General features: G+C 40.3%; 1 protein-coding gene across 1 annotated transcript in view; it reads right to left on the reverse strand.

The window, feature by feature from the left end:
* Positions 1–3,815: 3,815 nt before the first annotated feature.
* Positions 3,816–15,457, reverse strand: part of LOC109908253 (teashirt homolog 2) — an 85,941-nt gene continuing 74,299 nt past the window's right edge. Inside the window, exon 2 of the mRNA XM_020506843.2 lies at positions 3,816–7,555. Within this exon, the coding sequence (XP_020362432.1) occupies positions 4,512–7,555 (3,044 nt within the window). The 3' untranslated portion in view covers positions 3,816–4,511. The remainder of the gene's footprint in view (positions 7,556–15,457) is intronic.

A 15,457-nucleotide genomic window follows, 5' to 3' on the forward strand; every position in this document is an offset into this window, starting at 1 on the left:
CAAGAAATGAAACAAAATGAATAATTAAGGATGACCATTATAAGTTAAACCATAAGAGACAGACAGAGAAAGCACAAGGAAGAGAGGATGATTAGAAGAAAAGATGGCAGAAATCATGAGTCGGCCTAAATTATGAAAACATGTTTGAACTATTATGATAGAACATTTTGTAGACTTCTAATGGAATACAGCACTGTTCCTGAGTTTTCACCTGTTCTCAACTACTTTATCAACCCTTATCTTTTCTTTTTAGAATCAGGTATCAGGCTACATGATTGATAAGACATGCATGTGCCATAATTGCTAAATAACAAGGAGTTTATAATGTATGATGCAAGATGAATATGCAGTATCATGCCACTTGATTGATGAAATGTTTTGAAGTTTAATCAAGTGTTTGATATGATTAGCACATTTGTAACAACACAGCAATCTAACATAAATAACATGATAGATAGGCCTACTGAAGGAGGCGTGTAATGGAGATGGCTACAAATTTTGACCTCATCTATAGGTAAAATCTGTGCAATGAGCGCTTTTATGTGAAAATTGCAATCCATTCTTAGCTCATGCAATAAGTCATGCATACAGTACGAGGACTGAAAATGGAGGCCTAGAAGTAATGAGGTGTAATGGTGTAAAATGGACATTACAAATCATAAAGATTTCAGGGAAGAAGAAATTATACTCAAGGGCTCGGTCTCTGTCCCTTATCTCTAACAGGTAATTATTTTCATGGTAATTCATTAAACAAATGAGATTCACTTATTATGATGATGTTGTGTGACAACCCTCTTTTCCTCTGTGATTCACAGAAAATGCAGAAAACACATCCCTGTCTAACCCATAGAAAGAAACAAAGTCAGGCATATAGTTAATGTTTTGTGTGTATCCAAGCAGGCAAATTCCAATGTCCCATTACAGCACATCAACATCATAGCGGACCAAGCAATGGGCGTACACTTATCATTATTTGATAACATGTTTAATGGCAGATTGACAAAGGATTTGCAAATGCGAGCTGGCATCAATTTTGCTAAGTTCGATTTTCACGGCTGTGTCTGCAATGCTAGCATAGTTATGTGCATAATTCGATTTTTCTACTAAGCCACTGGTACAGTTTTTAAAAAGAATCTCCAAGCCCTAGCCTGTGTGGAGAGAGTAAGCTGTTTTGATGTTTCGGATCCACCAGACTGTGAATAATCAGAATCATGACATTTATAGACCTTAATAAGACAGTTTAAATGTTTCAAAAACAATTTTACAGCTAGACAAACCACATCATGGTATAGGGAGGCTGTTACTTTTCATTGACTGCAAAACATTAGGCAAGAATAATTTCTTAAACCCGATATGACTAAGACAGAGAATTTCACATCAGTACTAATATTTTTCCAAAGTTTATTTCATTTACTTTTCCTTCATTCAATTTCCATGGATGAGAGGAAATGTGATGACACATAACACAATCTAGCTTTAACAATTCACCACAACTGCTGGATTTACAGTACTGTGTATACTACGGTCTCTGCTAACCAGGGGTGTAACCCCCCCCCAAACATTCTGAAATTGTATTTTTGTCCCCCCCAGTTTTTATTATTTTATATAACCCATATTTAACTAGGCAAGTCAGTAAAGAACAAATTCTTATTTGCAATGACGGCCTACACCAGCCAAACCCGGACCACACTGGGCCAATTGTGTGCTGCTCTATGGGACTCCCAGGGTATGGTTCAATTCCAGACCCTGGAATCAAACCAGGGTCTGTAGTGATGCATCTAGCACAGAGATGCAGTGCAGCACCACTCGGGAGCCCAATTTTCTAATTGGAATGTGATACAAAACAAGGCAGCGGTGTGCTTTAGGACCATACTGACACTTCCGAGCGGTCGGGTAGGGTGTTTGGAGTGTTCATCGGACTGGATACAAAAATGGACATTTACATTTTTTTTTATTATGTCCCCCCCACCAAAGTTACCCACCTGCTGCTAACCATATATTTCAGTCCATGAAGTGCAGTAGGGATACAATACTACTACCACCGTCAGCCATTGCGGAGGTGCCCAGTTATTTTGCAAATGAAAATCAAAAATCTTAATAATCATGCCCGGTGTACAAAGATTAACTGTATGCAAATGGAAACATTCCATATGAAAAATCATGACGCCTGGATTGTTTAGCAACTCACTTACCAGAGTCTGTTTTTTGTTTGATAAAATGGAATTTGAACCTTGTGGAATATTTGTTTTAGCTCATGGTCACATATACAGTACATATATTTTACTTATAGATGATACACTGAGTGTATAAAACATTAGGAACACCTTCCTAATATTGAGTTGCATCCCCTTTTGCCTTCAGAACAGCCTCAGTTCGTTGGGACATGGACTCTACAAGGTGTCAAAAGTGATCCACAGGGATGCTGGCCCACGTTGCCGCCAATGCTTTCCACAGTTGTCTTAAGTTGGCTGGATGTCCTTTGGGTGGTGGACCATTCTTGATACACACGGGAAACTGTTGAGGGTGTAAAACCGAGCAGCGTTACAGTTCTTGACACACTCAAACCGGTGCACATGGCACCTACTGCCATACCCCGTTCAAAGGCACTTAAATATTTTGACTTGCCTATTCATTCCCCCTCTGAATGGCACACACACACACAATCCATGTCTCAATTGTCTCAAGGCTTAATAATCCGTCTTTAACCTGTCTCCTCCCCTTCATCTACAATGATTTAAGTGGATTTAACAAGTGACATCAATAAGGGATCATAGCCTTGGATTTATCTGGTCAGTCTATGTGATGGAAAGAGCACATGTTCCTAAGTGTATCACTTCCCTGTACAGTAACAATAAATCACCAATGTGACTGACTTATTAGACCAAATTAAGGTAAGAAACAATCCAGTTGATTGCATTGATGACAGCATTGTATCAATGGTAAGCCTTAACCTAATGTTAATCACTTGCATGCTATGCTGATAGAGCCAGACTACTATATACGCCTGTTGTCCCACATCCAATACTGCAGTGAATTTCTATAGTAATTTCACAAAGGATAAAGGAACTTAAGCAAAATTGTGACATTCTGAATGCTTACGACTGCAGCAGTACTGAGGCATATCTCCTCTTTAATAAGACAATTCAATCTCACATTTTAATTTCCATGAATAAACACAAATGATCTGAATATTGCAATCGGTTTTCCCACTAGAATCTTCCCATATCTTAGATCATTTGTGCTGGTCTCAATTTAAAATAAGTTGCTGCTCTACAACATAATGGCTCTACAGACGAATTAGGGGATCCATTGGTGAGGCGAGGCATTACATAATTTATAGCTTTAATCTGCTCACTGAGGTGTGTGGTATATGACAGTAATTATAAATGCAAGAAGAAATTATAGCTGAATACTTTAACTGCATTAGGAGTCATCTGATGAACAATTGTGATTGCCTGCTCATTTCCAACAGAGGGCAAGTTGGTGTCACAGTATTCAAATCACCATAGAGCCCATGTGCTTTTCTCCATTTGCCATCAAATGTCAGCCGCCTGTTATTAAACAGAGATTTGATGGTGGTGGTAATTGAGGGACTTGATTGCTGGAAAGAAGAGAGATAAATTGTGTAAAATGTTTATGAATTTAGCAGGCAATTATATTTTATAGCTGTGAAATAAAAGAGCTGAAGAAAATGTCTACTTGTTATGAAGAACACAGTCATTCCCAACCACACATTGATCTACGCATATATTGTTAATTTACAATATTTCAGGAGACGTACAGGAGGCTCATGAAAACTTAAAATGAACACAGTCTGGTATCAAATGTTAATTCTTTATTTCAATTGGTAAAAAAAAGAAGGTGCAGGTATCATTTGTCTCACTGTCATCCTTTTAAAATGAAACACATTTATATTAGATTTTTCCTTGTTTCCAACCTGTCTATATTTGTTGGGTTCATGTACATAATCTGAGTCTAAACTGGTGATTTAACATTTATTAAAGTGCTTTTCTGTTCTATCAATGAAACACAAAACATTTTGACATAGCAATTCACTGTACAGTTCAATGTACAGTGCAATAAATGTGTTAACATGTGTCTGGCTACCTGTTTAAAACAGCTGCATATTTTACAAAGGTGTAGCATTGGAGATGAACATTACAATTTATCCATTACATTGTCTTTGAAATAATACAATTGAAACTTGACATATTATACAAATAAATAGTAGTCATAGCCAGAGCTATTGCATGCAAACGTTAGCAATTATATTTCAAGCAGTAATACATTTCATTACTGGTGATGCATTTGAGAAGGGTGCAAAGGTATAAGTTGGTGTATTCTTTAACATTTTAGGGTTTAGTCTAGCCAGTGTGTCCATGTCATATTCAATCAAATGTTTTCAATGTCTTTATTCATACTACACAATGCTACTGGAAACATGGCTGAAATATCTAACCAATGTTTCAAAAATGGACAACAACAAAAAAGGTAGCAAAAATGAACAACTCCTACTCTTTATCCATTTCCACATATTGTGAATGGTTATCAGGTGATTTGCTGTGAGTTTTACTCAAGTGGAGTTTAACTGCATGGTTACTAGCAAATGTCCTACAACACAGCTTACATTTGAACTTAGTGTCAACATCCTCCTCTGTGACTAGCGTCTCTGTCGCTCGGACACTGAGAGCCTTTGACAGTTCTGGCTCCTCTACCTTCATCTGATGCTCAATAGGCAATTTGCGCATATCTTTGATTTGGAACCCTAGGTGTGATTCCAGGTGAGAGATGAATGCTGGTGGTGTCCTGAACTGGGAAGCACAGTCATTGCAGTAGAATATCGGATGGCCAGTGTCCATGCTCTTCAGAAACTTGGTCCCCCCTGTTTTCCTAAGTTGGTATTTCACATTGGCCAACCAGTGGCTGATGGTTGTCATGGACAGTCCAGTAAACTTAGAGATGTGCATTCGTTCCTGAGGACCAAGATCTGAGAGTAAGTACTTGCCCTCAGAAGTCAGAAAGAGGCTGGAGACGAACTGGGCTTGGAGGATGATAAGATGTCGGGGGTTCCAGTTCGAATGCCTTCCCTTGCGCTTGTGAACCGAGTATACCTCAGCCGACACGTCCTCAGAGCGTCTCACGTCTGATTCCAGTTTCATGGTGGGTATCCTTGATGGCATAGAGGCTTTTGGTGTGGTGGCTTTAGGAAGAACCTTAACCATGTCAGCAATGTCAGACAGAGCGTGTTTCTGTGGCATTGGGGCAAAGGTTTGTAGATGGGAGGAACTTGGCTTGTTAGGTTTATATTTTGTCAGGTCTATTGGCTGATCATTGCTAGCAAACAGGAAGGCAATGTTAGCGCTGTTCCTAGCAGGGGTAGCATGCACCACTGCTGGTTTCTCCATACTCTGGTTGAGTTCAGCTAATATAGATTGAGAGCGAGCAGATGGTTTACTATTTTCAGATCTTGAATTGGTGGGCTTATTTGCTTTACCCAAATGGCTGTTCAGAACTGACTGCAGTGCACTTAGAGGGTTTATGCCGAGTATTTCCGGGGTGTCATTGACAAGCTCTGAAGTAGTGCTTTGTCCACCGGTGGCAGGAGGGCTTGGTGTCTTGCCTCTGTCTGAGAAATCTGGGCTCAACTTCCCTCTGATCACATCACTCCCTTCATTCAGACAGTCTGCATTGAGCTTTGAAGAGGTAGAGGAATCGTCCTGACAATCGCTGTCATTATTCTCCACCAGATCAAACTTAATATTCAGACGTTCTTTACCATCGCTAATGCCAATCTTTTCTTTCTTGGTGTCCGCTTTTCGATACGGTTGCTGTGGAGTGTCAACTCCCCCAGCACCCTGAAGAAACTTCCCTTTTGGGGCAATCGGTCTCAGCTTGTGGTTGAATGTGTGCTTTATCTGAATGGGGGGAGACGCTGAGAGATGAGTGCTGCTCTTGATGATCCCAGAGAGTTGATAGGAAGCGTGGATACTGGGGTAGGCACTCCAGCTGGGGGTCCCAGTCTGAGCCTTGTTGATTGCAGAGGCCACTGTGTTGGCTAAAGACTTGAGGATATCCCCTCCTCCACCTGACAATCCCTGCTGCTCCAGATCCTCCTCACGAAGATAGCGATATTTAATCACCCTGTTCCCTGCCTTTTGATCCTCACTGTCTGCCTTGTCATCTTTCACTTCACTTTCTTCCATTTTGTCCAATGTGTCATCCCTCTGGCTATCTTTCTCACTGACCCTTGGGGAATATGTTTTTGGAGACACTTTATCGCCATCAGTTTCGTTAGCAAGCGGCTCAGCTAATACCTGCATCTTTTCTATAACCAAGGGATCCAGAGCTAACTGTTTCCCTTTCTTAGAGGCTGAGTTTGTAACTTTCATGAAATGTCCAGTGACCATCATATGAGTGGTGAGTTGTTGCAGGGTATCGTGTGAGCTTCCACACTCCATGCATTTTAGAATCTGAGATTTGCATGTCTCAAACTGCCAAGTGTAGCTAGCCCCATTCTGATAACCATAGCGATTACTGTTAGCATTTGAAATAGCAGCGGACCGTTGGGCCTCGCTGTAGCCAGCTAACCCTGTGGTAGAATCAGGAGAACAAGGTCTGTTGGCCTCATAGGTCCGTTTCTTTGCTGGTGGCAGTAATTTCGGTGAGAGTACTGGAATAGGTTCTTTCAAAGGTACTTTTTGGTAATGCTTAGTTTTTATCATATGGACACTCAAGTCCTGGAGGGACTCAAAAGAATGGCCACAGAACATACACTTCAGAACTTTCTGTGCATCCTCTTTCCCTTCCATGTCTTGCAAATTTCGTTTCCTTGATTTGGAAGAGGATGTGGAGGCATTGCTTGGTTTGCCATGATTGTTGTCCTGGTAATGTCCACTCTTGTTCATGTGCACTGTCAAATCCACAATACTGTCATAGGCTGCACTGCAGTCCTTACACTTGAAACGGCTGGCCCCTGTAAACACTGTCCCACCTGCTTTGCTGCTTTGTCTGTAGAGGTGGACCGAGCTGAAGAGGTTGGGTTTGGACACAGGCTTTGGGGAGTGTGTTTGCTGGAAGGTTTTGGATAGTGCATCCTGATGCCAGTCAAATTCACTCTTGGTGCTAACATTGGTGCTGTCACAGTTAGCCTTGCTGGGAGTTTTGCTAATTTTCAAGTCCATTCCGATCCCTGTGCAGTAGGAATCTGAGAGGAAGTTAGCATAGGCGGCCCTCATTTTCTCCAGGCTGCTGTGCATGTCATCCTTGTATTTTGAACTGCTGCTCCCCTCGTCCTTCTGGCTTTCAGGTGGTGAGGAACTTTTGAAATCTGAGAGTGAGAGTCTATCGCTGGCGTCGCTAAGGCGCGACTCCAACTCGGCTTCTTGATGGGAAAGGACACTGACGGGGGAGTCCTGGTAGCTGTAGCTGCTTTTGTTGTCCATCTCTTTGTCCTCTGAGGCCTTGGGACTCGTCTTCTCTTCAGTTGGAGTGTCATTCTCTCTGTCATCCTCAGGGATGGTCTCTCGCATGACGCCATGTTCATCAGGCTCGTATACTGAAAAAGAAGGAGAAAGAGAGATACAATTTAGAGGCCTTTGTTATTAAGCTTCACATAATCTCGTTCCCAGACACTTCCGTCCAATGAAGATCTGGTGGACCTACGCGTCAAACTGTGTCTTCGTTAGCCAATAAAGAAAGACGGGGAGAAACTCCCAGTGCATAGGCATTGGCTTAATCTACAACATCTTCCTTGTAACCGTCCCCACACCTCACAGTCATGTGATAAATGATGACAAATACTTGACTCAGTAGGCAACTCCCATAGTGGGAGTGACCATAGAATTCTAAGGCCAAATTTGAATCGTTGATATCCCAGGTTTATATGCCCAATAGCCTGGGGACGAGGTTATTCATTACAAGACCCCTATCTCTGTTTAGACTACATAATAGTAAGAAATCACCATAGGAGAGGGAAATTAGTTGAGTTGCAATCCCTTCTGAGCATTTGAAATATTTACAAGAGTGGAAAAATATGCAAAGTACGTCAAAACAAGAGGTTTTGTTTGTTCCGTTTTCAGAGAAACTGTGAAATCCACACAAGGCTACATGCACAATGCAGGCCTGAGGGGATCATGAGAGGATCAACAGTGTGGATGTCACATGCCTTTTTTAACAAACTACTAGAGGTCAAGCAGCTCCTTGTGATTCACGGCGGGCCATTGACTTAGTGCTGTGTCAAAGGTTTCCCTGCCTCATGTTGAAATGTTTACAACAATCGTTGGCCAATGACAGGCAAAAGGCAATTGATTTTTTGTAGGGTTTTACTAAGTGTTATTGCAAGTGGCCTATTCCAAAGTGATTATGAGTATCTCCAAACTGCAATGAACTTGCAATGAAAAAACTGAAGCTTTCTCAGTTGGATAATATCTTTCCATGCTTGGATCCACCAGATTGTGTTGCAGCAAATTACAAAGACTGAGCGATATTCTAATATTCCACAATTGTTCTATGAATAAATGAAAAAGCCTGAGCCTTGCAAGATGAGGGGTTTACTTACATTTCAGATTTCAAAATGAGATGAAATGTATCCTGTCTCCATTTAAGTGGTTACAGAGTGAGACAGTCTTTCTTGACAGTGAAATTTGAATTCTTTATGCAAATGTAAACCTAAATCTGGATAATTATTAACACATGAATCACAGCACAACAAAGAACCAGTAAATTGTTGAAAATATATGTATTTATCATAACAAGATCATTATCTAACATTTCTAGAAGTTGCTGGCAATCTGTCACATTGTTATATTGTCCTTGACAGTCTCAAACGACAATTATCCATTTCAATATTCACCTGTTTGTTCACACTCATGGGGCTCAATGTTATTGCATCAATTAACTGATAATTAAACAAAAAAAAATCTAATTGACATATTTAACATAATCTAATTTGCATTACTTGTGATACAGCATATTAAGCCGTTTTGAACAAGGCTGGAGGATCAGATATTCATACAGTAAATGAATCAGTAAAACTATTATCAATACAAAACAGTCAAACTCTTCTCTGTTGAATTAAGGTCCCCTTAAGGCCAGTCTACAATATGAAAACAAACTACTTAAAAAATACTTTGGAAGAGACATCTTGCAGTATGTTCTTATGGCAGATGTGCTTTTAGATAAACATGAAAAGGACACAACGACCTTGTTTAGGAACCTATGCATTTAATGTGGGTAATATTTCACCTTTGATTTAGGGGCACTCTATGGAATGCTGAATGTAAGGAGCACTCCAAGTACTACAGAACACTGGGTCAGCCCATAGAATGAAGAATGTCATCCTCCTTCGCATTTGGAAAAAAAATACTGTTTTTTTTTATCAGTATTTCACAAGTGCCTCAGGACAAGCTCTAGAGGTGAACTGGTTGCCAGCTAATGGATGAAGATGGTCATGGGACACAAAACTTCAAAACAAACATGGAGAACAAGGAGCCACGCAGCACACCAGAGATTCCCGAATGTGCTATGACCCTCAACCACAAGAGAAACTTCTTGATTGGCCAACTGAGATCATTGATGGCCTCAAACACCCTCTTCCCCCCATGCTGGAGAGGGAGTGTTGTCAGAGTACAGAGACATGTTTTATTGTTTTATACATACAGTTGGAGTCGGAAGTCTACATACATTTAGGTTGGAATCATTAAAACTCATTTTTCAACAACTCCACAAATTTCTTGTTTAAGTTGGTTAGGACATCTACTTTGTGCATGACACAAGTAATTTTTTCCAACAATTGTTTACAGACTGATTATTTCACTTATAATTCAATGTATCACAATTCCAGTGGGTCAGAAGTTTACGTACACTAAGTTGACTGTGCCTTTAAACAGCTTGGAAAATACCAGAAAATGATGTCATGGCTTCAGAAGCTTCTAATAGGCTAATTGACATCCTTTGAGTCAATTGGAGGTGTACCTGTGGATGTATTTCAAAGCCTACCTTCAAACTCAGTGCATCTTTGCTTGACATCATGGGAAAATCAAAAGAAATCAGCCAAGACCTCAGAATTTTTGTAGACCTCCACAAGTCTGGTTCATCCTTGGGAGCAATTTCCAAATGCCTGAAGGTACCACATTCCTCTGTACGAGCAATAGCACGCAAGTATAAACACCATGGGACCACGCAGCCGTCATACTGCTCAGGAATGAGACGCGTTCTGTCTCCTAGAGATGAACGTACTTTGGTGCAAAAAGTGCAAATCAATCCCAGAGCAACAGCAAAGGACCTTGTGAAGATGCTGGAGGAAACAGGTGCAAAAGTATCTATATCCACAGTAAAACGAGTCCTATATCGACATAACCTGGAAGGCTGCTCAGCAAGGAAGAAGCCACTGCTCCAAAACCGCCATAAAAAAGCCAGACTATGGTTTGCAACTGCACATGGGGACAAAGATCATACTTTTTGGAGAAATGTCCTCTGGTCTGAATGACCATCGCTATGTTTGGAGGAAAAAGGGGGAGGCTTGCAAGCCTAAAAGCACCATCCCAACCATGAAGCACGAGGGTGGCAGCATTATGATGTGGGGGTGCTTTGCTGCAGGAGGGGCTGGTGCACAAAATAGATAGCCTCACGGGGAAGGAACATTATGTGGATATATTGAAGCAACATCTCAAGACATCAGTCAGGAAGTTAAAGCTTGGTCGCAAATGGGTCTTCCAAATGGACAATGACCCCAAGCATACTTCCAAAGTTGTGGCAAAATGGCTTAAGGACAACAAAGTCAAGGTATTGGAGTGGCCATCACAAAGCCCTGACCTCAAATCCTATAGAAAATGTTTGGGCAGAACTGAAAAAGCGTGTGTGAGCAAGGAGGCCTACAAACCTGACTCAGGTACACCAGCTCTGTCAGGAGGAATGGGCCAAAATTCACCCAACTTACTGTGGCACGCATGTGGAAGTCTACCCAAAACATTTGACCCAAGTCAAGCAATTTAAATGCAATGCTACCAAATACTCATTGAGTGTATGTAAACTTCTCACCCACTGGGAATGTGATGAAAGTAATAAACGCTGAAATTAAATAATTCTCTACTATTATTCTGACATTTCACATTCTTAAAATAAAGTGGTGATCCTAACTGACCTAAGACAGGGAATTTTTACTAGGATTAAATGTCAGGAATTGTGAAGAACTGAGTTTAAATGTATTTGGCTAAGGTGTATGTAAACTTCCAACTTCAACTGTAGTTATCACAGATAAACAAGAACACTACCGCCTATGACAAGCTTCTAGTTAAAGTCTTCTATTTTGAAAGTCTTGATCGAGACTATGGACAGAAGTCAATTATAGCACATTGCTTTTTTGGCAAATTCTAATTACCGTAGAACCTTTCACTTATATCGACCATTACCAAATATTGATTGATAAAAGAGCTTTTTCAAGTAGAAGTTTCAAGGATTGTCTGGTGACATATTGCAGATATAGCAGAACAGCTTTACTTAGCCTACTTCATGCAGATAGTGAACCTTCTAACTAATTCATGGATTAGGAATTAGCATTAATAAATATTTCACTAAGACATTTAGCAATCATACAGCAATGGAGCTGACATGCATCCAATACATTGTTATTTCATGGCAATTAGATGATACAATTTACTATGTTCAAGTAGCTTTATCTACACTGCCATAGAGCACTATCAAACACAGCATGGCTATTTAATGAAACAAAAACTTAATTATAAGGAATTAGAATCCTAAAGTAACAGAATGTGAGAACAGTCTACATTCAGTATATTTTGTATTTCCAGACGAAATTGAGAGAAATTATCAGCAGCATTTCCTGCCCATTTGATCAGAAGTAATATCAGTGAAAAAGATGTGACGCGAGAAGTTCCACTCCCATCCATGCGGGAATACAGACCGCCTGCCTTCCCACATTTGCGACAACCACTCCCATAGTTAGGGCGGAGACAAGACCATCTCGTCATTATATACAGTATCTTTGGTTATCAACATCCAAAGGCACCAGGCAGGGGTGACTCCAAGATACCCACATGTCTACTTCCACTTATCACACTCTTTGTAACTCCATTTTGCCAACCCTTGGTTGATGCCAATTAGCAATATCAAATGCAAGGGCAGAGCCTTCTCTGATGCTACTTAGGGACATTGTAGTCTACATCTCTGATACAAATGTATGATCATAATTTGATCACCTTTTGCAGAATAACTTTCCAGGAAGGCAGGAAATGTAAAACTTGTAGTCTATTTGAGGCTTGAAAAGGCTTCTGAAGATTGTAATTTCCACTAATTTCCAAATTTCAGACTTGAATTTCTCTTACAAAAAAATATAGAAACTCCTACATCGATGTCCATTAAGCATAATCCACATAATAATTCACATTTCCTGGATTCTTTTCCTGCTGTAGCAAACAGTCTCAAATTAAGATCCTAAAACTTTATGATGACAAAATGTGTCAATGCAATACTGGAACACTCCACCCTAGTAGTAAATCGTCAACTGAATACCTGTAGTTTACAATTGCTACAACTGTCAAAATACAGTACAAGATTAAACAAGATGCAATAATACTGATGATGTCATCATTTCAGTGATCATCAACTTTTATGAATGTTTCCTAAACTACAAAATAGACCTTCTGAGGAAATGTTGTGCCTTTTAGTCTGGTATAGGCAGCATTCAGTCTAACTAGGCTTGTAAAATGAGAGGGTTGGCATGCCAGGGCTGAGATTTATCATGTCATAAACCCCTGCAAAGCCTCCAATCGGTGTCACTACAAATGTATATCTTCAGACAGGGATATGCAAAGGTCAAAAAACCTACGGTGTCCATCATAAAACAGCTACTTGAGGTGTTTATAACATGAATCCGTTAGAACAGACCCCTGGCACAACAAGGCCTGAATATCCAGGAGAAGCAGTCACTTTCTGAGCCAAGGCAATTTTAGAACACAGCCTAGTGAATGGGTAGTGGTAGACGTAGTATAAGATATCATATTCTCACACTTACAGGAATGATTTTTCCCCCCCAGTTAAAACAATACTGAATGGGTATTAAACATGTCAGAATACAGAAATACAAACATTTAAAAATGTATGACAATCTCGGCATTTTCCAAGTTAGCATGCTGAAATTAGTCTGTGTTTTTCCCCAGTAACAGTATTTAACTTCCACTATTAGCCTGTTAGTATTAACTTTGTAATGGTAAAGATATCAACATTTATCCCATGGAAGGTCAATATTTCCCTCATTAAAGTGACAAGGCAGTCAGTGAGCAGCCTGACAGGGTTAGCTAATGGACAGCTGCCTGTAATACCCTGAATATCCCAGGTAATACTATCTTCACAGAAAATTGGGTAATTCATAGGTGCCAGTGACAGGTCTGCATGTCTGTGCCACTTTCCTGAACTGCTCTCCGGTTGTCTCAAGCTACAGTTTTCGCAGCTCACAAATCAATATCCCTTTTTACTTCACATTGATTGCCTGGCAGTGGGACCGACCTAAGCAGGACTGTTATGACATTTCTAGATTTCCCCCTGTCCTTGGAACAATCAATTACACGCTCATAGCAATCAAAACCTCTTTGGAAAATGATCCTGCTCCATGACATTTTCATCTCCCGGATTTATGGCACGCTAAATAGAAAAAAATAAAACAGCAGGCCTGTCCGTCTATGCTGCCCGTCCGTCTATGCTGTCCGTCCGTCTATGCTGTCCGTCCGTCTATGCTGTCCGTCCGTCTATGCTGTCCGTCCGTCTATGCTGCCCGTCCGTCTATGCTGCCCGTCCGTCTATGCTGCCCGTCCGTCTATGCTGCCCGTCCGTCTATGCTGTCCGTCCGTCTATGCTGTCCGTCCGTCTATGCTGTCCGTCCGTCTATGCTGTCCGTCCGTCTATGCTGTCCGTCCGTCTATGCTGTCCCACATAAGAATACAGCTTCTAGAGTCTACATGTTAATAAAACAGGTCGGGCAAATAAAGCAATCTACAGACTTTGTCTTCTGGAGTCAAATTTTCTCCCTAACTTCTGCAAGACTTTTGTTGATATATTGTTGTAAATGAGCAGTTTCATATTGTCGTCACTATAGATTTCAGTTCTATAATAAGGTAAGTGAGATAGATATGCTGTAGGTTCCTCTCCAGAGCCCTCTATGGAGTTGGAGTCCTTGTAGTGTGAAGGGAGACATCTCAAAGAGAGGCTGTGGGGGGCTGACACACTGTACTGTAATTTTGATCAAATATCTACTAAAACTATACTTTTGTTGTTGACTTCATAGTGTCTGCAAGATGGCTACACGTTTTCTAGTGGTTAGTCATCATTATGTACAGTATTAACTTATGCTTAATGCACAAGCCTGTCATAAGACCGAGAGACATACCAGCTATGTAATATTTGACAGAGATGTACTATCTGACAGACGTCAGTCAGTTGAAGTCAGGTTACAGTATGCTGTTTATCTAGATCAATCTGAGACTGGATACACGGCTGACATTGCATGAGTTAATTTTTAATCCGGGCCAATAGTTTACTGTAAACTCAATAATCATTGCTTTATTTTACAGATAGTATAAAAGACAAACAGTCTCGAAACAATGAAGGGACATGTTTACAGGGTTCACAAACTGCTTAGCCTATGTGATCCAGTTAACTATTACTGGAAGGTAATAGACAAGACATTTAAAAAAATGGTAAATTAAGTAGGCCTAAATAACTTTTACGATCTTTCTCACAATCCACCTATAGCCTAGATGGTTTATTTGGCTTGATACAGTACATCACCCCCACAGTCATAAATACACCCAGAACACTTATGTTACCACCAACAATAAGATTAAGTCAGAATGGAGTGGTTGCAGAAATCACAAAATTTCAAATAGTTTGCCTAATTTCAGTTTATGTGGCAAAACAAGCAAGTAGAGTGTAGAGAATCATTGTACCATCTAAACCGCTGTGAAATATATTTTTCATAACCAAACATATTTTATTTTCAGCTGTTTGAAACTGGTATACTAGATCGAAAGTAAAAGATGCAAAAACAAAAAACTTAAGCATGGGAATCATAGAAATAATGCACACAGAACAGATCTTCTGCTTCTTAGACTTGCTTTCAACGAGAATGACATATCTATAACTCACATTTCTATGTCGCCCCAAAAGTTACATATTGCAGCTTTAAGATCTCTCGGAGGGCTCTGCTGCAGTGCGAAACCATGTGACAGAGTTTAGTGTACATTTTTGCATGCATGAATGGGATGATACTTAAAGCGCATTACCTACTTCACTAAACAGGGGCTATTCATGCAGATAAATGCCTTGCTTTCATACACCGGCACATTCAATATTTCATAGTCTAATATGATCAAATAAAGAACCTCAACATTTTAAATCAGACAACGTGGACAATGTGAAGAAAGGCAGATTGTGAATTGTGCTAAAG

This window comes from Oncorhynchus kisutch, linkage group LG17 (assembly GCF_002021735.2).
Source record: "Oncorhynchus kisutch isolate 150728-3 linkage group LG17, Okis_V2, whole genome shotgun sequence".
Taxonomy (NCBI): domain Eukaryota; kingdom Metazoa; phylum Chordata; class Actinopteri; order Salmoniformes; family Salmonidae; genus Oncorhynchus; species Oncorhynchus kisutch.